General features: G+C 68.8%; 1 protein-coding gene across 2 annotated transcripts in view; it reads left to right on the plus strand.

Moving 5' to 3' along the window:
- COL5A1 (collagen type V alpha 1 chain) overlaps positions 1-22405 on the plus strand; it is a 65676-nt gene that overhangs the window by 38169 nt on the left and 5102 nt on the right. Inside the window, exons 30-64 of one of the 2 annotated variants that reach the window (XM_055132951.1) lie at positions 12-119; positions 620-673; positions 1174-1227; positions 2154-2198; positions 2288-2341; positions 2738-2782; positions 2973-3026; positions 3622-3675; positions 4341-4394; positions 4840-4947; positions 7333-7422; positions 7500-7553; positions 7797-7904; positions 8544-8651; positions 8955-9008; positions 10270-10323; positions 10394-10501; positions 10726-10779; positions 11457-11564; positions 12144-12197; positions 13605-13712; positions 14185-14238; positions 14369-14422; positions 14722-14775; positions 15211-15264; positions 15527-15634; positions 15833-15886; positions 15957-16010; positions 16336-16443; positions 16822-16875; positions 17146-17181; positions 17315-17368; positions 17878-18133; positions 18396-18508; positions 21230-21298. In XM_055132951.1, coding sequence (XP_054988926.1) covers positions 12-119; positions 620-673; positions 1174-1227; positions 2154-2198; positions 2288-2341; positions 2738-2782; positions 2973-3026; positions 3622-3675; positions 4341-4394; positions 4840-4947; positions 7333-7422; positions 7500-7553; positions 7797-7904; positions 8544-8651; positions 8955-9008; positions 10270-10323; positions 10394-10501; positions 10726-10779; positions 11457-11564; positions 12144-12197; positions 13605-13712; positions 14185-14238; positions 14369-14422; positions 14722-14775; positions 15211-15264; positions 15527-15634; positions 15833-15886; positions 15957-16010; positions 16336-16443; positions 16822-16875; positions 17146-17181; positions 17315-17368; positions 17878-18133; positions 18396-18508; positions 21230-21298 — 2652 coding nt within the window. Of the gene's footprint in view, positions 1-11; positions 120-619; positions 674-1173; positions 1228-2153; positions 2199-2287; positions 2342-2737; positions 2783-2972; positions 3027-3621; positions 3676-4340; positions 4395-4839; positions 4948-7332; positions 7423-7499; positions 7554-7796; positions 7905-8543; positions 8652-8954; positions 9009-10269; positions 10324-10393; positions 10502-10725; positions 10780-11456; positions 11565-12143; positions 12198-13604; positions 13713-14184; positions 14239-14368; positions 14423-14721; positions 14776-15210; positions 15265-15526; positions 15635-15832; positions 15887-15956; positions 16011-16335; positions 16444-16821; positions 16876-17145; positions 17182-17314; positions 17369-17877; positions 18134-18395; positions 18509-21117; positions 21187-21229; positions 21299-22405 lie in introns of both variants that reach the window. The other variant, XM_055132956.1, reaches the window with a different exon arrangement.

Here is a 22405-nt window from a genome sequence, read left to right on the forward strand (position 1 = left end):
CCGACTCGCAGGGGGAGATCGGCCCACCTGGCCCCCGAGGAGAAGATGGTCCCGAGGGCCCCAAGGGTCGTGGCGGCCCCAACGGTGACCCTGGGCCCCTGGGCCCCCCCGGGGAGAAGGTAGGGGCAGGTGGGGCTGGTCCATCGGGAGGCCCCACGGGGTCAGGCCCCCGCGGGCATTTCTGGGGGGTTCTTCCTCCGGTGGGCACCGAGCTTGGGGGTCCCAGTCCCGCTACCCGTGAGCCTGGGGCTCTGGGCCCCGCGATCCACGTCCGGGGTCCCACCCGGTCTCCTGCCGTGTAGATCCCACCACGTGGACGGGGGCAGCAGCCGGCGCTGGGGTGTGGACGGGGGCCGGGGTGTGGGCGCGGGGCAGTGAGCAGGTCCGGCGGGCCCCACACTCCCGCCCATTCCCACCGGCAGAGTCTGTGCCCCTGCCTGGACCCGCCCCCAGGCCCAGCTGCTGAGGGTCCGGGGCCCTGAGCCGTGTCCTCTCCGGCTGAGCCCGCGGCCCCTCGCTCCCGTGGAGCCCCTCCTGTCCCGCCGGGGGCGGGGGGCTGCACTGTGGGTCCGACGCCGTGGGGGCAGGGGCGGGCCCTGAGTGCGGATTGTTCCTGCAGGGGAAACTCGGCGTGCCGGGACTCCCGGGCTACCCCGGCAGGCAGGGGCCGAAGGCAAGTGACCGAGGGACCTGCGTGCCCGGCTGGTGACCGCGGCCCGCCTGCCCACTCGCTGGTGCTGGGGTGGGGGGCGGCGGGGGCCCTGCGGGGGCTGGAGCCACTCGGGCAGCGGCAAGGGGAGGGCCGGGCGGGCGCAGGTCCTGGGGCGTGGAGACCCCCGGGCTGTGGGTAGAGCCCCAGCAGCGAAGTGTCCGGGTGTGGGGCTGCAGCCGTCCCCACGTGAGGGGCGGGGGAGCGCGGGGCGCTCGGCGCGGTTCTGAGATCTGGACCCTGGAGAGCTGGAGAATGTGTGTGGGGCAGATGGTCGGGGGGGTGCAGAGGCGGTGCCGGTCTTGGGGTGGGCGAGGGGCTGGGGGCCTGGACGGAGGGACGAGGAGGGACGGGGTGGGCGGGGGGCTGGGGGCCTGGACGGAGGGACGAGGAGGGACGGGGTGGGCAGGGGCGGCAGGTGGCCTCAGCGGCGGCCACACTCCCTCCGGCCCGCTCTCTTTCAGGGCTCTATCGGATTCGCTGGGTTTCCTGGCGCCAACGGAGAGAAAGGCGGCCGGGTAAGGACACGGCGGCGGCCCTGGGGTCCCACGGCCGCCCCCGTGGCTGTTCGCAGAGTGGCTCTCCGGAGGCTGAGCCCGAGGGTGCGGCGGGCACGGCAGCTGGGTTGTCACCAGACGGTTCCCTGGCCATGCAGGACCCCCAGGACCCCCCCATGGCCGTGTGACCACAGGAGCCGGGCGGGTGCCCCCTTGCTGTGTGTCCGTCGTCTGAGCGGCCGGGCTGGGGGTGGGTTCCCCTGTCCAGACGCCCTGAAGCGTCCTTGGGAGCCCCAGGATGGTGCGGGGGCTGATGGTCCGTCCGTCCGTGCTGGCCGGGCGATGGGGCGCGAGGGAGAGACGGGAAGAGGCCCTCAGGGCCTGCCCCCGGTACCCCTGGGAAAGGCCTGAGGCGCGGCCAGCAGGGGCTTTGGGGATTTCTGGGGTGACCCGGCGGTGCTTCAAGGCCCCGCCCCGCACGTCCCTGCAGCCCCGGGGGGCGCTGGCAAGGCGCAGAGAGAGGGTTTCAGGGGCCTGGGGCCCGCGGCCCAGCGGCTCCACGGCGGGGCGGGCTTGCTGTGCTTTGGAAAATGCAAACACCCTCCAAGAAAAAAGGAACCTAAATTCTATTAGAGGCGAAGTAAGGGCCTGCTCGATGATTTATGTATTAAATTGCAGCTTTCCTCGTCGGCAGAGCCTGCTGAAAATTTAATAGCTAATATTCTTACAGTAGCAGGAGTGAATTATGTATGAAAGGGCGGACTCTGTTCCCTTTCCTTGCAATAATGATCCCCAACTAAGGAAGAGGGGGGCGCGAGGAGGGGGGGGCGCGAGGAGGGGCGGCACCATCCTGGCGCGGTGAGCGCCACGGCCTGGCCTGGTCTTTGGCTGGACAGGGCCCTTCGGGGGCCGGAGAGGCCTCAGTGACCCCCCCTCTCTGGTTCTAGGGCACGCCGGGCAAGCCGGGGCCGCGGGGCCAGCGGGGACCGACGGTAACTCTGGAGTGGGGAGCATGTACCGTGGGGCGCCGGGGGGCCTGGGCGTGTCCAGGACTCGAACTGACCACCCTCTGTCGGTCTAGGGCCCGAGGGGAGAGAGAGGCCCCCGGGGCATCACTGGGAAACCCGGCCCCAAGGTACGTTTCTGCCCCTGGGGCTGGGGGTGAGGAGGGTCCCTCTGAGTCGCCAGACCTGCTGCAGGGGTGGGTGGGCCGGGACCCCCATTCCCGCATGGAGGGTCCGGACGTGCAGACTGCCCAGCTCTCGCCTTGTCCCCACCACGGCCCCCCTCGGGGCCCAGGCCAGGAGCCCACCGTGGGGTCCTGGGTCCTGTCTGGGCCCTGGCTGCCCCGGGGCTGTTGCCTGTTCCGGGTCCGAGTGGCCGTGAGGTCGGGGTCTGCAGCTGTGCCCGGCGCGGGCGTGGGGCCGTCTCGGCCCTGCTAACGACCTCCCAGGCGCCGTGGGCAGCGGCCGAGGCACCACCGGCCTGCAGCCTCGTCCACCCGTCAGACGGCTCCCCTCTCTCCCTCCAGGGCAACTCCGGAGGAGACGGCCCGGCCGGGCCCCCCGGGGAGCGGGTGCGTGTCTGGGGCTGGGTGTCGGGGCCCGTTCTTCCTCCCACGGGGGGGGGGGCGGGACTCGGGGGCTCCCCCGGCCCGAGGGCGTGTCCTCGTGCACTGGCCGGACACAGCTCTGGGGCGCGACCCCTGCGGGAGGGGGCCGGTGGGTCCGCAGTCCCTCCCGGCGCCTGACTCTCTCTGTCCCCAGGGACCCAACGGACCCCAAGGACCCACGGGCTTTCCCGGACCCAAGGGCCCCCCCGTAAGTAGCGCACGTTCTCTCCTCCCGGCATTCCAGGGGCCGCCGTGACTGTGGCGGTCCCGGGGGCAGCCAGGGCGTCCCCCAGTCCCCCACGCCCCTGCCCAGCCGCCCCTCCCACGAGGCCGCTGTGACCCTGTCTAGGCTCCTTGCACGTGCCGCCCCTGTCTCTGCGCCCAGAGGTCGTGACTCAGGGGCCCTTAAACTCTCGCGGTCTGTGTCCTCGGGCGTGGCTCCCGGTGGGGCCCGGGCCTCGGCAAGGGGGAGGCTGGTGCCCAGATTGGGCACGGCGGGGTGCTGGTGTCAGGTGACCCCACCACGTCTCCCTCCCGGCCCCCGCAAAGACGCCTCCCTGAGATAGAGCCGCCAGCCTGCCCGGGGCCAGTTCAGGGCGAGGAGGCCCCGGGGCTCACAGCCACCCTGACCCATCCCGGGAGCCGGTGCGGGATGCGGGCCGTGCCCATGGGGGCGTGGCTTCCGGGAGCCTCAGCCTGGGGGTCCTCGGTCCCCGGGGCCCGTCCCTGAGCTGTCCCCGAGGGTGACTGACTGGCCCGGGCCTGTTCCTGGCGCCCCCAACCCTCCTTCCCGGTCTCTCCAGGGCCCCCCGGGCAAGGACGGGCTCCCCGGACACCCCGGACAGAGAGGAGAGACGGTGAGTGGGCGCTGGGCCCCGGGTCTCCGCTCGGGCCCAGGCAGGAGGCGCCAGGCCACGGGGTGGGGGGGCGCCCGCGCCCACGGGGCAGCGTCTCCCTTGGGAGGTGGCCGTGTGGGAGCTGCCTGGTGTGGCGGCCGGTGGGGACAGCCGCCCCTTCCTGTGGCCGAGGGAAGAAGCCGTAGCCGTCTGTGGGGGGACAGTATTCCCGGGAGGAAGCCCCGTGGCTGTGACCTTGCAGTGGCCTTGAGCTGCCCTGTGACCTTGAGGCCCTGGCTGGGACTCTGCGGGCTTGAGGGGGTCCCGCCTGCAGACGGGCAGGCGTGGCTTGTTCAGGAGCAAGCACGTGGGCACCGCACGTTCCCGCACACGTTCCCGTGACAGGGCTGGGGGCGCCCTCTGACCGCCGGGCCTCATGCTCCGTCAAGGGCCCGGCACGGCCCCCCCCACCCCGCCCCCGCACCGGGGATGGTTCCCACGGGATGGGGCGGGCCCTTGTGTGCGTGCCCACTGCAGCCTTGGCCTGCCCGGCACCCTCTGGCCCCAGCCTGGTGGACGTCCCCACCCTGCCTTTTCCCTGCAGGGCCGAGTGGGTGCGGGGTGGGGAGGCAGGGCTGGGGGCGGGTGGGGCGCAGCCGTCCTCAGCGCGGTTCCTCCCTCCGCAGGGTTTCCAAGGCAAGACTGGCCCCCCAGGGCCCCCCGGCGTGGTTGGCCCTCAGGTGAGTTCTGATCCGCTCAGGCCCGGGCTCCGGGGCTGGCGTCACCCACACCCACACCTGGGGCAGGGCCAGCCGGGCCCTCCTCCCGCCGCTGCCCCCGCGGCCCCTGCACGTCCGTGGTGGGGGTGGGGGCACCAGGCCCGGCTGGATGCTCAGCGGTCCAGGCGGCCAGCCCTTGTTTCTGGGTGTCACCCTGCTGCTGTGGCCGCTGAGTGACCAGCCTCTCCTGCGGCCTCGCTGCTTAGACGCCCTCACACCTGGCCGGCGGGAAGCGGGGGGGAGGGCTGGAGGGGAGCAGCTGGACAATGGACCCCCACAACCCAGAACAGAGCTGGTGGGCGGGGCCATGGCCACCCTCCCCGCCCCTGTGGTGCCGCAGGTCACCTGTACTAGGTGGTGGCTTCCTGCAGGCCACTGACCCGGGCTCACGCCGTTCCCCCCACAGGGCCCCACCGGAGAGACGGGTCCGATGGGCGAGCGCGGCCACCCGGGGCCCCCGGGGCCCCCTGGTGAACAGGGGCTGCCGGGCGTGGCTGGGAAAGAAGGGACGAAGGTAAGTGGCGGCCCCCCCCAGGTCATCTCCTGAGGGACGGTCCCTGCTCTGGGCGTTTCCTCCCTCGTCACCTCAGCCCACCCCTAAACCACTAGCGGGGGCACCTCTGCCGGAGCTGCGGGTGGGCCTGAGCAGCAGGGGGCGGGGCCGTGGCCGGGGGCGGGCCTGAGCTGCAGGGGGCGGGGCCGTGGCAGGGTCAGGCCTGAGTAGCAGGGGGCGGGGCTGTGGCAGGGGGCGGGGCCGTGCACGGGCGGGCCTGAGCAGCAGGGGGCGGGCCTGAGCAGCAGGGGCGGGGCCACGGCAGGGGGCGGGCCTGAGCAGCAGGGGGCGGGGCCGCGGCAGGGGCAGCCGTCCTTGCCCCACTGAGGGCCACGTCCTGCACCTGCCTTCTCTGTCACACCGGAAATGGGTCAGTACAGGAGACACGATGGAGCAGAAGGGCCCTCATGAGTGCCCAACATGGGGGGGAGGGAGGGAGAGAGGGAGGGAGGGAGAAGGAGGGAGGCAGAGAGGGAGAGAGATAGAGAGGGAGAGAGGGAGAAGGAGAGGGAAAGCGCACGCATGCGAGGGAGCGAGGCTCCTGCCAGCCCAGCAGCTCTCGGGCGGCCGGGACACAGCCTGCGAGTCAGCGTCTAATGAGTCGCGTCTCTCCAGGCTCCTCCGGGAACCACACAGAGGAGTGCGGCTTGCAGCTCGCAAACAGCAGAAAGGGGAACACGAAGAAAGCGCCTGGGTCTGGCACGTGCCACGGGGCCAATGCACAGTGCTTGCAAAAATACTCACACATAGGCACGGGCCTGGGAGAGGGGCAGCCACCAGCCGAGTCTGCGCAGTTCCCGGGGTCACACGTGTGGGTCGGGCGGCAGGTACACAGACGGGCACGGACACGCACAGGGATGGGGCGTCAGCGTGGGTGCAGACGCAGGGACAGGGCACGCGTGTGTGCAGGGCCAGGGCTGGCGCGGGCACAGAGCTGTGAGTGCAGCTCAGGAAACTCACTCAGACAGATGCGGTCCAGTGAGAGACGTGAGACAGACAGCCCGAGGCAGGACAGGGATGGAGAGTCAGGGACACAGACGGCGTCATCACTGATGCAGCGAGAGGGTGTCCAGAGAGGGTCAGGTGCAGAGACGCAGGCCACAGATGCAGGACAGAGACGCAGGACAGAGACGCAGGACAGAGACGCAGGACAGAGACGCAGGACAGAGAGATGCAGGACAGAGATGCAGGACAGAGATACAGGTGCAGAGAGACGCAGGACAGAGACACAGGACAGAGATGCAAGACAGAGACGCAGGACAGAGACGCAGGACAGAGAGACACAGGACAGAGACGCAGGACAGAGAGACACAGGACAGAGACGCAGGACAGAGACGCAGGACAGAGGGGCAGGCGCAGCTGCAGTAGGCCGGCGTCTGCAGCCGTAAGTGCGTCTCTGAGTGCGAGGAAGCCGAGGGCAGACCGGGCTTGGAGACCCCACACTCGCACTCAGACCCCAAGGAGTTTCCAGAGGATTGCAGTGTTGCGTGGACCTCAGGCAGCGAGGAGCTGGGCCCGGTGCTCTCAGAGCCCTGCCCAGGGCAGGGGAAGGACAGGCTGGGGGCAGCCACTGACCCTCAGCTCCTGCTCAGCCCAGTTGGGCCCAGAGGACATTCAGGGTGTTGTGTGGCTCCATGGAGCACTGTGAATCACAGACGGCGTCCATCCCCGAGCCATACACAGCCAGCCTGCTTGAGCCTCCCTTGGGACTGGGAGTGCTCCCCCCATGTGAGCCTGCTCACCTTCTAGACCTTGGAGTGCTCCTGTGTGAGCTGTATGGTGCTCACGTGAGCTGGGCTGTGCTCCCATGGGTTGGATGGTGCTCCCCATGTGCGCTGAGCCGTGCTCCCATGTGAGTTGTGTGGTGCTCCCGTGTGAGTGGCCGTGCTCCCGTGTGAGTTGTGTGGTGCTCCCATGTGAGTTGTGTGGTGCTCCCGTGTGAGTTGTGTGATGCTCCCGTGTGAGTGGCCATGCTCCCATGTGAGTTGTGTGGTGCTCCCGTGTGAGTTGTGTGGTGCTCCCATGTGAGTGGCCTTGCTCCCGTGTGAGTCGTGTGATGCTCCCGTGTGAGTTGTGTGATGCTCCCATGTGAGTGGCCATGCTCCCATGTGAGTCGTGTGATGCTCCCGTGTGAGTTGTGTGGTGCTCCCGTGTGAGTTGTGTGGTGCTCCCGTGTGAGTGGCCGTGCTCCCGTGTGAGTTGTGTGGTGCTCCCGTGTGAGCCGGCAGTTGCCAGGTCTAACTCGGCCTCTTTAGCACCAGCACCATGGGAGCCCCGGGAAGACCCCGTTAGCTCGCCGCACCTGGCGGCTCGCGACGAGCTGAGGGACCTGTGCCTCTGTTGCAGGGCGACCCGGGTCCCGCCGGCATCCCCGGGAAAGACGGCCCCCCGGGGTTACGCGGCTTCCCCGGGGACCGAGGACTTCCTGGTCCGGTGGTAAGTGGGGTCTGGGGGTGGGGGGGCAGACAGTGGCCGGGGCCTCCCCGAGCCTCACCACGTCTCTTTGTCCTCAGGGGGCGCTGGGACTCAAGGGCAGCGAAGGCCCCCCCGGGCCCCCGGGCCCCGCGGTGAGTAGCGCCCTCCTCGCCCGCCCCCAGCCCTGCAGGGCCCCTGCTCCCCAGTGTGAAGCAACACCCCTGCCCGGGAGTTGGGGTGCAGTGTGCGGGCTGAGGGGGGACAGGCCCTCCAGCTCAGTGCTCACCCCTGGGGCCTCAGACGTGTGCGGTGGGGGGGCCGCGGGAAGGGCAGGGCCCAGAGGGCGTGTTCTCGCAGCCTGGGGCGCCCCTGCTGACGCCGCTCTGTGCCCGCAGGGCTCCCCGGGAGAGCGCGGCCCGGCCGGGGCTGCGGGGCCCATCGGCATCCCGGGGAGACCCGGGCCGCAGGGGCCTCCAGGGCCGGCCGGAGAGAAGGGCGCGCCGGTGAGTACCTCAGCCAGCCCCCCCCGCCCTCCGTGTGTGTGCCCTGGCCTGGTCCGTCGGGCAGGTCACCAGGTCCCCTCCAGGGCCGGGGCCCTCCCTGGGCCTGACTCGTGGGCAGGACGGGGCTCCCCAGGGACTCCTGCAGACTGAACTGCCGTGGAATGGGGCGCCCGGGGGTTGGCACAGCTGTTCAGAGATCAGGCCTCAGTTTCCCCACCGGCATGAGTAACCCTGCCTCTGACCCTGTGAGCAAGAGGAGGTGGGGGCTGGCGTGGTCGACCTCGGACAGCTGAAATGGTGAAATGGTGACGGTCACTCTCCAGGCACTGACTTCCTGCCCGAGGGCCCCCGTCTGCAGGCCCCTCCTGCCCATGGGCCCTCCTGCCCATGGGACCCCCTGTCTGCAGGCCCCTCCTGCCTGAGGGCCCCCGTCTGCAGGCCCCTCCTGCCCGTGGGCCCCCTGTCTATGGGCCCCTCCTGCCCGTGGGCCCCCTCCTGCCTGTGGCCCCCTGTCTGCAGGCCCCCCTGCCCGTGGGCCCCCGTCTGCAGGCCCCTCCTGCCCTGCCCCCCCTGCAGTGCCCGCTGCAGGCAGGGGGCACCCCAACGCGGCTGTGTTGACTGGGATGTTTCCCCGTCCAGGGCGAGAAAGGACCTGCAGGCCCTGCTGGCCGAGACGGTCTCCAGGGCCCCGTGGGGCTGCCGGGCCCCGCTGGCCCCGTGGGCCCCCCTGGGGAGGACGGAGACAAGGTGAGCAGCGGCACTGCGGGTGGGAGGGTGCGGCCAGGGAGCCCGAGGGGCGGGCTGGTGACAGCCCTCGGTGACGGTGACAGCGCCCGCCCGGGGCAGTGACGGCGTCTCTTCCCCCGCGCCTGCCAGCCGCGCGGTTGACACCAGAGTAAATGTTTTCATCGGCGTCTTCGCCACATTTCCCACGTCCCTTCCAGCCCCCGGAGGGAGTGAGCGGGTGCCCGGGCGCTCTCCTCGGTGCTCTCGGGAGGGGCTGCTGGGGGCTGCGTGTGCCGCGCTCACGGGGCCTCCACGTGTCCACAGGGGGAGATCGGGGAGCCCGGACAGAAGGGGAGCAAAGGGGACAAAGGCGAGCAGGTGGGTGCCCACGGCGGGGGGCGGGTCACTGCCAGGCCACGTGGCCCCAGGGAGCGGGGGGCTCCCACCCTGTCCCACCTGCTGTGCACACATGTGCCTGTGATAGTGTACATGGCTTACGTGTGGGAACCAGTGCACATGTGCACTCTGGCATGTTTGCTGTGTGTGAATGTCTTTTAATGCGGTGTGTGTGCACGTGCATGTACCTGTAGTGTGTGTTTCTGTGGCATGTTCATCTGTGCACACGCATGTGTATGTGCCTGCAGCCAGCTGTGTACATGTGTGCACATGATGTGTGCATGGTATGGGCATATGTGAGCATTGTGTGCATGTGAGGGTCTGCTTGGGTGTCTCCACACATGTTTGCACGTGTGGGACACATGAGCATGTTTGTGATATAGTATGTGACATGCATGTGTGCTTGTGTCTGTGCACGTGTGCTTGGGGTGAGTCTGGTGTGTTGGGCACCTCTCTGTGTGTCTCTGTGTGTGTACACATAGGGGTACATATGGACCTGTGGTGTGTATCTCTCTACGTGTATGGGGGAGTGTATATCTGGGAGCACGTGTGTATTGTACAGTGGTGTGTACATGGCTGTGTATCTGTATGTGTGCATGGGGCGGTGTGTATACTGTATGTGTATATAGGGGGTGTGCCTTTTTGTGGTTACTACTTGTGTATGCATGGAGTGTGGTATACGCGTGCCTGTTTGTATATGTAAGTGTACTGCGTGCGTATCTGGGGTGTGTTTGTGAGTACGTATCTGTGTTACGTGTGGGGTACACCTCTGTGTCTCTGTGTATATGTACCCATGTGTATGGGGGGTGTCCACCTGTGTGCATGGGTGTGTACCTGTGTGTTTGTGGGTTTGCACTGTGCGTGTATGAGTGGGTGTGTACGTGTTTGCTTGTGGGGGGTGTGTTGTGTATGAGTGGGTGTGTATGTGTGTGTTTGTGGGGGTGTATGAGTGGGGTGTACCTGTGTGTTTGTGGGGGTGTGTTGTGTGTGCATGAGTGGGGTGTGCCTGTGTGTTTGTGGGGGTGTGCTGTGCATGTGTGAGTGGGGGTGCCTGAGTGTGTACACTCTGTGTATGCCCCTGGGCCAGTGTCGTGTTTGGGGACAGGTATGGGGTCAGGGGTCACAGCACAGGACTTGACCCCAGTCCGGCGGCTCCCGGGGGGGTGTGTGGGTGCTGTGGCCCCCCGTGAGGCCCCTGCTGCCGTGAGCTGACAGCCCTGCCGCCCCCCATCTCTCCCCACAGGGTCCCCCTGGACCCACCGGCCCCCAAGGCCCCATTGGACAGCCAGGCCCCTCGGTGAGTAGCGGGATGGCCCGGGGACCCCAGCCTGGGAGCAGCGGGCCCACCTGACCCCCGTTGTCCGCAGGGAGCCGACGGTGAGCCGGGGCCGCGCGGCCAGCAGGGCCTCTTCGGGCAGAAAGGGGACGAAGGACCCCGAGGCTTCCCAGGGCCCCCCGGGCCCGTGGGACTGCAGGTACCGCACAGACTGTCCACCCCCGCCCTCCCGCCCCTCCCTGTCCCCACGGGCCTGCTGCCCCTGTGGGCTGGGCAGGGTCAGTCCTGTCGCACGCCCCTGCAGGGCCGCCTCCTTAGGGAAACGGGGTGGGCGGGCGAGAGTCCTCGCGCCCTTGCTTTGTGCACCCGGGGGCTGGGGAGGAGGAAGGGGGCCTGCAGGGTCTCAGCCCCCCTCTGTCACAGGGCCTGCCGGGACCCCCGGGCGAGAAGGGCGAGACTGGGGATGTGGGCCAGATGGTGAGTGCAGCCAGGGCTGGGGGGGGTCAGTGGTGAGTGCTGGCCAGGGGCGGGGGCAGTGGTGAGTTCTGGCCAGGGCCGGGGGCAGAGGTGAGTGCTGGCCAGGGGTGGGGGGGGCAGAGGTGAGTGCTGGCCAGGGGCGGGGGCAGAGGTGAGTGCTGGCCAGGGCCGGGGGCAGTGGTGAGTGCTGGCCAGGGCTGGGGGCAGAGGTGAGTGCTGGCCAGGGGCGGGGGGGTCAGTGGTGAGTGCTGGCCAGGGGCGGGGGCAGAGGTGAGTGCTGGCCAGGGGCGGGGGGGTCAGTGGTGAGTGCTGGCCAGGGCCGGGGGCAGAGGTGAGTGCTGGCCAGGGGTGGGGGGGGGCAGAGGTGAGTGCTGGCCAGGGGCGGGGGCAGAGATGAGTGCTGGCCAGGGCCGGGGGCAGTGGTGAGTGCTGGCCAGGGCTGGGGGCAGAGGTGAGTGCTGGCCAGGGGCGGGGGGGTCAGTGGTGAGTGCTGGCCAGGGGCGGGGGGGTTCAGTGGTGAGTGCTGGCCAGGGGCGGGGGGGTTCAGTGGTGAGTGCTGGCCAGGGCCGGGGGCAGAGGTGAGTACTGGCCGGGGCTGGGGGGGCAGAGGTGAGGGCCCGATGGCCGGGGCCGGGCAGCTGGGCCCCCTGTGCTCATGGTGCCCCTTTCTCTCTCAGGGCCCTCCAGGTCCCCCCGGCCCCCGAGGGCCCTCCGGATCCCCGGGCGCTGACGGGCCCCAGGGCCCTCCCGGAGGCATCGGCAACCCTGGAGCCGTGGGAGAAAAGGTGACCGCCGTGGGGCGAGGGCCGTGCTGTGTGGGCGACGCCTGGGGCCAGGGCACGGGTTTCCGGCCCGCCCGCCCGCCCCTCCCCACCCTCAGCCCTGTCCCTGGCTCCATCCCTAACTGTCCTTGGCGGCTCAGCCTGCTGGGCCCTGGGCCCTGTGTACCTGGCCGCATGTGTGCCGTGCCCGTACCCAGCTGGGCCCCTGGTCTGCTCGCATGTACCCGCCTGGAAGCCTTTGTTGTCCTGGGCACGCACACAGGGAGTCGCCTTACCGCAGAACATTCTGGAATGTTCTGACTCCAGCCTTGAGACTGGGCCAAGTCCACGTCACCGCTCGTTCCCTGTGAATTGCGGTGACCCGCTGGGCGGTGCTGTCCCCTGCAGCCCGAGGGTCTCCTGCCCCTCCACGTAGCCTGCGCACCCCCCGCCCCCCCTCACCTGAGCACCCTCGGGGGCCTCGCGGGAGCCCCGGGCTGTGGGTTCCGTGTCCCTGTCTGCATCTGTCTCCTGTCCAGTCCCGGTGGCCGTCACCCCTCCTCCCTTCCCGCCCCTCGGTGACCGCGGGCCTCTCCTCCTCAGGGCGAGCCCGGCGAAGCTGGAGACCCCGGCCTTCCCGGAGAGGGGGGCCCCCCGGTGAGTGCTGCCAGCGGGGTCCCCGACACGTGTGGGCTCGTGTGTGCTAGGAAGACAGAATGCTGTGAAAAAGGGAGGGCGTGAGCATGCCCGTGTGTGTGCCTCTCATGTGTACATATGTGTGGTGTGTGTGCCTGTGTGCACACCTCTCCTGTGCACATGTGTGTGCTTGTGTATGCCCGTGTATATACCTCTCCTCTCCTGTGCACAGGTGTGTCTCTGTGCACAACTCCATATACATATGTATGTGTGTAATTTTCCATGTACCTGTGTATATGTGCACCTCTCCATGTATACACGACTCTCCATGTGCACCCGTGTGCCTGTGCATGACTCAATATACACATGTGTCCTTGTGCAAACCTTTCTATATGCATTTGTGCACATTACTCTATATGTACACATATGTCTGTATGCACACTCTACATGAATACACATATGTGCATGTCTGCACATATCCACATGTATACATGCTTGCACACATCTACACATGTGTCTGTGCATACATCTACCAGTATACATGTCTGTGCATGTCTTACATGTACCTCGCATGCTTCTCCGTGTGCACATGTGCATCTGTGTGCTTGTGGGCACACTCTGCCGTGTGCACTAGTATGCACATGCACACATGGACACATAATCAGCATCCCTGCATGTCTGTTCATGCGTGTGTGTGCAGGTATGAGTGAAACCCACGACTCAGCTGGCTGAGTGCTGCCCCCATCTAGCCCTGGGCCACCCCGATGTTGGCTCTGCGGGTCCCCGTCTTACCCACGTGGCCTCGGCCTTCGCAGGCACACGGCTGTGCTTCCCAGGCTGCCCGTCCTGGGGCCGTACCTGGGTGACACTGGTGATGGCGCTGCTGCTGCCAGTGCTGGGAGGCCGCCCTCAGCCTTGTGTGAGTGTGCGTGAATGTGTACATGCATGTGTTGTACACGTGTCAGTGCATGTGAGTGTGTGAATGTACCAGTGCGTGAGTGCCTGTGAGTTTGCTTGTGTCTGCATGTGAGTGTGCGTGTACATGTGAGTATGAGTGCATCTGAGTGTGTGCATGTGAGTGCATGTGAGTACAGTGCATTTGAGCGCGAGTGTGTGAGTTTGCACGTGAGTGTGTAAGCATGCATCTGTGAGTATGCATGTGCATGAATATGCATCTGTGAGTATGCATGTGCATGTGAGAGTGCATTTGTGTCTGAGTGTGTTTGCATGTGAGTGCATGAGTGCACATGAGTGCGTTTGCATGTGTGTGATTGTGCATTTGTATGTGAGTGTGCTTGTGATTGTGTGTGAGTGTGTGTGCATGTCAGGGGTGAGGCTGAGCCACGGCCGCACATGCCCAGGGCCCCTCAGTGCCCATCGGGCTGCGGGCGCGTGTGCGTGGCTGGAAGACATGCCTCTCTCCCCCAGGGACCCAAAGGGGAGAGAGGCGAGAAGGGGGAGTCGGGCCCCTCTGGCGCTGCTGGACCCCCTGGACCCAAAGGCCCCCCTGGAGACGACGGCCCAAAGGGCAGCCCGGTGAGTGGGGCCTTCGGTGTGGTGGGACCTGCTGCGCCAGGTGCCCACCCGTGGGAGGACAGGGGTCCTGAAGTGCCCAGCGTTCCCCGGGCTCGGGAGCCCCCAGGAGAGGCCGGGGGGAGGGGGCCCAGGAGAGGCCGGGGGGAGGGGGCCCAGGAGAGGCGGGGGGGAGGGGGCCCAGGAGAGGCGGGGGAGGGGGTGCCCCCAGGAGAGGCCAGGGGGAGGGGGCCCTGGGAGCAGCCCGGTAGCCTGTGGAGGTCTGGATCAGGTGCAGGAGGGCCCACGGAATGCTCTGGAAGCAGGGGGTGGTTCAGTCTGAGCTCGAGGTACAGGACACGTGGGGCCCTGGAAAGGTCCTGGGTGGCCGCACAGAGAGAGAAAGCCTGTAGCCTGGAGCTGGGGAATGTTCCGGAAGTTGCCTGGCTTAGCCACGGGCAAGGCCTGCGTGGACGTGACGCTTTCTCCGTTCTAGGGTCCTGTCGGTTTCCCCGGTGACCCCGGGCCCCCTGGAGAGCCTGGCCCTGCGGTAGGTGTTTGGGGCACAGACCCCCGTCACCCTGAGTGCCCCCGCCTGCCCTCGCGCTGGTCACCCTGAGTTGGGGGCGGGGCCGCCATGTGCCTTGAGCAGGGTCCGAGCGCCTGCTCTGTCCTGGCAGGGTCAGGACGGGCCGCCCGGCGACAAAGGAGACGACGGAGAGCCAGGGCAGACGGTGAGTCCCCCCGCCCCGACGTCAGGGCTGAGCCCCCCGGGTCACTGCTGGGAAGCGCCGCGCTCAGGGCCCCTCTACCCCGCCCCTGGGCTCGGGGACGTGGCCTCCACCCCAGCAACCCGGGGGTGAGAGGGACCAGCCGTGACCCCAGCAGCCCCGCTGCACCCCGGCCTGGGGGCGCGTCTCGGGGTGCATGTCTGCGGGGGGAGGGGCCGCGGGGCCGCTCCTCAATTCTGTGTGGGTGTGGGAGTGGGGTCACCCGCCCAACCGCGGCCCCTGACCACGCCTCTCTCCCTCAGGGCTCCCCGGGCCCCACTGGGGAGCCTGGTCCCTCCGGGCCTCCAGGAAAGAGGGTGAGTGAACCTCCAGCTCCCACGCGGCGAGCCTGCCATGCTCCCTGCCTGGTGCTCACACTACTCCTTCTCCAGTGCTCACGCCCACTGCTTGGTCCCCGGTGCTCACCCCATGCTCGTGCCTCAGCGCCTAGACCCCGGAGCTCTGAGCCTCTCCAGAACCAAGTGGAGGCTGAGGCACCCGCGGGCCCATCGAGGCCGTGCGCAGCCCTGAGCTCTGCTGGGTGGAGGCGTCCCGTCCAGGAGCTCCCAGCGACACCACGGGTCCCCCCACCTGCAGAACCCCCACAAGCGCCTCGCACCCCGTGCCCTGGGCTCGCGGCACCCGAGACCCTGGGCCCCGAGACAGTGTCCCCCGAGAGTCCGCAGGGGCCTCTCGGAGCAGGATCTGGGCGCCCCTGCCCGCAGCCGCCTCACCAGCACCTCCCGTTGCAGGGTCCTCCCGGCCCCGCAGGGCCCGAAGGCAGGCAGGGGGAGAAAGGGGCCAAGGTAACTCACCGTGCGCGGGGCGGAGGGAGGCGAGGAGGGGCGGGAGAGGGGCCAGACAGGCCCCCCCAGTGCCAGGCCCCCCTCGGGCGGACACCGGGCGGGGCCGTGGGGGCAGCTGCCCGGCCCGGCTCCCTGCCCAGCCCGGCTCCCGGCCCTGCCCGGCTCCCGGCCCTGCCCGGCTCCCGGCCCAGGTCTGCGAGTTCCGGGAGCAGCAGGGCAGGGGCGCCGGGACCCTCCGCGCTGACCCCTCCCTGGTCCGCAGGGAGAAGCCGGCCTGGAAGGGCCTCCTGGGAAGACTGGCCCCATCGGACCCCAGGGCGCCCCCGGGAAGCCGGGCCCCGACGGCCTGCGGGGGATCCCCGGCCCTGTGGTGAGGCCGCGGGGCGGGGCAGCTGGGGCGGGGAGGGGCGGAGCTGGGCGGGGCGGGCGGGGCAGCTGGGGAGGGGAGGGGCGGGAGGGGCGGAGCGAGGCAGCTGGGCGGGGAGGGGCGGGGCAGCTGGGCGGGGAGGGGCGGGGCAGCTGGGGAGGGGCGAGGCGGGCGGGGCTCACGGGCTCCGCTGTGTTTCAGGGTGAACAAGGCCTCCCCGGATCCCCGGGCGCCGACGGGCCCCCGGGCCCCATGGTGAGTACATGCTCCCGCGGGGGGGCGCGGGGACTCGGCTCTCCGTGCTCTCACGCCTGCCTCCCTGCAGGGCCCCCCAGGACTCCCCGGCCTCAAAGGAGACTCCGGCCCCAAGGGGGAAAAGGTGAGGCGCCCTGCACCCCGAGGCCTGTCCGTCCCCCGCGCCCTCCGGGGACGCCGGCTCGGCCCACAGCGTGGCACGGGCGCCGCTTCCCCCCGCCGAGGCCCCTGCAGACCCCCGCCCGCTGCTCACGCCCGGCGGGCCCCGTGCCCCCTCGGGGTGAGGCCCACGCAGCTCCGAGCCCCTCAAGCGCGCGGCACCCCGCAATGCTCGCGGGCGCGGGCCATGTGCCCCCAGAGGCCTCCCCCACCCCCCTTGGCTTCCCGCCCACCCCCAGAGCCCCCAGCCCCGGGCCTGAGCACCCGGCCCCCCGTGCTTGTCCCCGCAGGGCCACCCAGGCTTGATCGGCCTCATCGGACCCCCAGGAGAGCAGGGAGAGAAGGGCGACCGCGGGCTGCCCGGCCCCCAGGGCTCCTCGGGCCCCAAGGGAGAACAGGTGCGCAGGAGGGGCTGGGTGCCCCCTGAGTGTCCCCCCTGCTGCCCGGGCTCATCCCGGGCAGGAACCAGCCGGAACCCCCGGGCGCAGGCCCTCTGGGGCTCCCTGGGCCCCACGGATGCTGGGAGTTCCTGCAGGCCCAGGGCAGTAGTGTGGGGCCACTCTGGGGTGGGTCAGTGTGGGGTCTCTCTGGGGCGGGTCAGTGTGGGGTCTCTCTGGGGTGGGTCAGTGTGGGGTCTCTCTGGGGTGGGTCACAGTGTCGGGTCTCTCTGGGGGTCACAGAGCAGCAGGTACAACCGAGGCCGGCCACAGGAAAGCCGTGCCCGCCCCTCCCTGCCCCTGCCGTGCCCCTGACCTGCCCTTCCTGCGCCTTCCCAGGGCATCACTGGTCCCTCCGGCCCCCTCGGACCCCCTGGACCCCCCGGCCTGCCGGTATGTGTGGGGTGCCGGCTTGGAGGGTGGGGTGCCGGGTGACGAGGAAGTGGCCCTGCAGGTCGTTTGCGGAGGCCTGACCTCGGGTTCCCGCCAGGAGTGGACTGTGGGCCTTGGCCTGGTTTGGGGCGTGGGGGGTTCGGGCCCTCTGTCCCCACGTGGACGGGCCAGCAGCACGAGCAGAGGGTGCTGGAAGTGTGTGAGCGGCCGCTCACGGGGGTGGGGGCCGGAGGGGTGCCTGCTCCTGACGCCACCCTCTGCTCCTTCCAGGGTCCCCCCGGGCCCAAGGGCGCCAAGGGCTCCTCGGTAAGTATCCCAAAGCCAGGCCGGGGGGATGGCACACAGCACGGGCTGACCCCTCCCCACAGCCACGCGTGTCCCTGCCCCGTGACCACGGACTGTCTGCGGACTGTCCCCTTTTCTCTTTCCTCGTCCCCAGGGTCCAACTGGCCCCAAGGGTGAGGCAGGTCACCCAGGCCCGCCTGGCCCACCGGTGAGTGGCTGAACACTGGGGGGTCTCCAGGTTTGGGGGGAACTTGCTAGACCCTAGGGGTGGGCAGGGCTGGAGAGTCAGGTTGGTGTGGGGGAGGGGAGCACACGTGTGCATGTGCAGGTACGCGTGCATATGTGCATGAGGGCATACATGTGTGCACACGCCTGCAATTGCATGTGTACAGATCTGCACGTACCTGTCACATGTGTCTGCGTGCCCATGTCTTACCCATGTGTCTGTTCACGTGTACATGCATTTTTGTGCGCAGACCTTTACAGTGCGTATGCATACGTGTCTGCACGTGCCCGGGTGTTTCTCTGTGCATGTGCTTCGTGCCACATTCGGCATGCATGTATTGCACACGTCTGTGTATATGTGTGTGTGTGTGTGTGCATGGGTGTGGTGTGTCAGGCTGGCGAGCGTGGGCCAGGCTGCAGCCCGTGTGTGCTGCGGGCAGAGGCGGGGCCAGGGGGGCTGAGCAGAGCCCGGCCGCCCGCCGCGTCCTGCAGGGCCCCCCGGGCGAGGTCATCCAGCCGCTGCCCATGCACGCGTCGCGCGCCCGGAGGAGCATCGATGCCAGCCAGCTGCTGGAGGAGGCGGAGGGCGAGAGCTACGCGGACTACGCGGACGGCATGGAGGAGGTGTTCGGCTCCCTCAACTCCCTCAAGATGGAGATCGAGCAGATGAAGCGGCCCCTGGGCACCCAGCAGAACCCGGCCCGCAGCTGCAAGGACCTGCAGCTCTGCCACCCCGACTTCCCGGACGGTAGGACGCGAGGAGCGGGCACCGGGGGCGAGAGGGTCTCCGCAGGACCACCCGCTGGCCCGGGCCGGCGCTGGCTCCCTGCAGCTGGCCGCACCCTCAGCCCCACACCCTGAGCCCCCGGGGCCCAGCCAGCACCGCTGAGTCCTCCATGGCGCCCGGGCCCGGGGTCCTGGCGGCTGTGACGTGTGCTCCGGCCGCGTGCGTGTGGGGCTGACCGCACCCCTGCAGGGAATATTGGGCTGACCCACCCCTGCCCTCGCAGGTGAATACTGGGTGGACCCCAACCAGGGCTGCTCTGGGGACTCCTTCAAAGTCTACTGCAACTTCACGGGCGGAGGGGCCACCTGCGTGTACCCCGACAAGAAGTCCGAGGGGGTGAGTCTGGGCACAGCTCCGGGGACTCCTGATGGTGCTGGAGAGTGAGAGCGACACCTCGACGTCACCCAGCGTCACCCTGACCTCACCCGGCGTCACGCCAACCTCACCCGGCGTCACGCCAACACCACCCGGCGTCACGCCAACACCACCTGGCCATCACCCAGTGTCAACTCGACATCATCCCCAAATCCTGCTGTCACCCCGCCATCACCCCGACATCTCCCAGCGTCACCATCAAGGGCCTGGGGGTGCAGTCAGGAAGGGGCGCGGGCGCCCGGGGCTGGGGTCTGTTCAGGTCCTTCTGGGGCGCAGACTCTCTGGGGGCTTCGGGCCGTGGTCAGGCCCTGAGTCTCCCAGAGTGGGTGAGGGGCAAGGAGGGCCCGAGGCGGGTGGGGCATTGGTCCAGAGTGACTTGGGGCTGGGGGCGTTGTGTGGGCAGGGTCGTGGTGGGGGGTGGGCAAACGTGCAGGCGTGTGTGCACGGACGTGTGACAGGCAGGCGTGTGCATGGATAGGCATGTGGCGTGTACGTGTGCATGGTGTGTGGTGTGTACAAGGGCGGGCAGGCAGTGCCCGGGGCCGGGCGGGGGGCAGGCTCCTGGGCACTGCGCTGACCCCACGGCCCACGGCGGTGCAGGACGCTGGGCACCCGTCCCGCGCCCAGGGCACGTCTGCGTGCGTGTGCGGGGTCGGGCGGCCCCCATGCACGTGGCCGGGCGGGCGTCCTGGCAGCCCAGAGGAGGTGTGAGCTGGGCCTGAGCCCCGGGCCCCTGGGCCGGCTGGACCCTCCGCCCGGAGCAGCCCCCCGCCTCCTTCTCATCTGCCCCACACGGCTCTGGGCCCGCCCGGGCCTGCCCAGAGACCAGCCGTGGGCGCCACCCCCTGCGGAGGGCAGTCACACTGCACGGACACTCGGGACAGAAGCCACACACCCACCCAGGGACACACAGTCACACCACACACACAGTACACACCAACCCAGGGACACACAGTCACACCGCACACAGTACACACCCACCCAGGGACACACAGTCACACCGCACACAGTACACACCCACCCAGGGACACACAGTCACACTGCACACACAGCCACACACCCACCCAGGGACACACAGTCACACCACACACACAGCCACACACCCACCCAGGGACACACAGTCACACCGCACACAGCCACACACCCACCCAGGGACACACAGTCACACCACACACACAGCCACACACCCACCCAGGGACACACAGTCACACCACACACACAGCTACACACCCACCCAGGGACACACAGTGACACCGCACACAGTACACACCCACCCAGGGACACACAGTCACACCGCACACAGCCACACACCCACCCAGGGACACACAGTCACACCGCACACAGTACACACCCACCCAGGGACACACAGTCACACCACACACACAGCCACACACCCACCCAGGGACACACAGTCACACCGCACACAGCCACACACCCACCCAGGGACACAGTCACACCACACACACAGCCACACACCCACCCAGGGACACACAGTCACACCACACACACAGCTACACACCCACCCAGGGACACACAGTCACACCGCACACAGTACACACCCACCCAGGGACACACAGTCACACCGCACACAGCCACACACCCACCCAGGGACACACAGTCACACCGCACACAGCCGCACACCCACCCAGGGACACACAGTCACACCGCACACAGCCACACACCCACCCAGGGACACACAGTCACACTGCACACACAGCCACACACCCACCCAGGGACACACAGTCACACCACACACACAGCTACACACCCACCCAGGGACACACAGTATACACCCACCCAGGGACACACAGTCACACCACACACACAGCTACACACCCACCCAGGGACACACAGTGACACCGCACACAGTACACACCCACCCAGGGACACACAGTCACACCGCACACAGCCACACACCCACCCAGGGACACACAGTCACACCGCACACAGCCACACACCCACCCAGGGACACACAGTCACACTGCACACACAGCCACACACCCACCCAGGGACACACAGTCACACCACACACACAGCTACACACCCACCCAGGGACACACAGTATACACCCACCCAGGGACACACAGTCACACCGCACACAGCCACACACCCACCCAGGGACACACAGTCACACCACACACACAGCTACACACCCACCCAGGGACACACAGTATACACCCACCCGGGGACACACAGTCACACCGCACACAGCCACACACCCACCCGGGGACACACAGTCACACTGCACACACAGCCACACACCCACCCAGGGACACACACAGTCACACCGCACACAGCTACACACCCACCCCGGGACAGGAGACACAGCCACACAGCACACTCCCCCCTCCACACAGCCAGGCACTCCCCACTCGGACCCACACGGTCACGGCCGACCACTGTGCCCACAGCCACACGCTGACCACAGGCCCGCACTGCCCGGGCCGCGGGAAGGACGGACGCCGAGACGGGCGAGGCAGCGCGGTGGGCAGCGCGGTCGGCCGGCAGTGACCCTCTCTCTCTCTCTCCCCCCCCCCCCCCGCCCCGGCTGCCCGCCGCGGCCCACCCAGGCCAGAATCACTTCCTGGCCCAAGGAGAACCCGGGCTCCTGGTTCAGCGAGTTCAAGCGCGGGAAACTGGTAAGCGCGCGCGGCCGCGTTCACGCCGTCTCCTATCTTCCAGAGTAAGCTGGCCCGCTGGCCCCGAGAGCGGCCGTCCACCTGGTATAGTCAGTACAAGCGCGGGTCCCTGGTAAGTGGCCGCCCCGCCCTGCATGGCCGAGCCACGCACCAGCTCGCAGCGCCGGGAGCCGCCGGGTGCTCCTGCGGCCCCCCGGCCCCCCGGCCCCAGGCCCCCACGGCAGCACGACCTGCGGGCATGGCGCCCAGCGGGCCTGGGGGCTGCACGCAGCCGGGCGTCCCCGAGCCCGGGGCTCGCTCTTGGGGTGCTCCCGCCACCCCTCCTGGCGAGTGAGGCCACATCACCGGGGTCATGGCGCAGCCCCGCCCCGCCCGCCCCTGCAGCCCCCAGGCCCCTGCCAGCCCTGGCCCCCTCCACCGCTTCGCCCGGGCACGCGGCTGGCCCTGTCTGCTCACCCCCTGCTCCTCGCCAAGTGACCGCACACAGAAGGACCAGAGGCGCCCACTCGGAGGGAGGGGGACGGCGGTGCAGGGTGCAGGACAGGGCCCTCCGCCAGCCGGGGCCTCGGCACCCCATTTTCAGCCCCGGCCCCAGACGCGCCCTCTCTGGTCCCACCGGACATGGGGCGTGTGCAGGCACGATGAGTTTGCCTTCTAGAATATTCCGTGCTCGTGGCCCCTCCCGCTCCCGGTGGAGCCCAGGGCTAGACAGAGGGGCCTCCCGGAAGGCCTGAGACCCCCCTTGACATAGCGGGGGGGGCACTGGCCTTGCACGCTGCCGCCCCTAAGAGCAAGCAGCGCCCGTGCCCGCCCGGGACCAGGAGCGGGTGGGGGCAGCCCCGGGTTCAGGTCCTTCCGTGTCCGGGTCCCTGCTGGCCGCCCCCGCATGCTCCCAAGTCAGTCACAGTCCAGGAGCCTCGACAGCGGACGCCGGTGCTCGCCCGGTCGGTATCTGCGTCTCCTCCCCCGGGCCCGGGCCACACCAGAGCCATGGCTGTGGGCAGTGGCCGTGCCTCTCCCTCTCCCCTCCCCTCCCCCTCCTCACCTCTCCCCTCCCCTCCTCACCTCTCCCTTCCTCCTCCTCCTCCCCTCCCCCTCCCCTTCTCCCTTCCTCCCCCTCCTCCTCCCCCTCCTCACCTCTCCCCTCCCCTCCCCTCCCCCTCCTCACCTCCCCTCCCCCTCCTCGCCTCTCCATTCCCCTCCTCACCTCTCCCTTCCT

Source organism: Sorex araneus, chromosome 1 (assembly GCF_027595985.1).
Source record: "Sorex araneus isolate mSorAra2 chromosome 1, mSorAra2.pri, whole genome shotgun sequence".
NCBI lineage: Eukaryota > Metazoa > Chordata > Mammalia > Eulipotyphla > Soricidae > Sorex > Sorex araneus.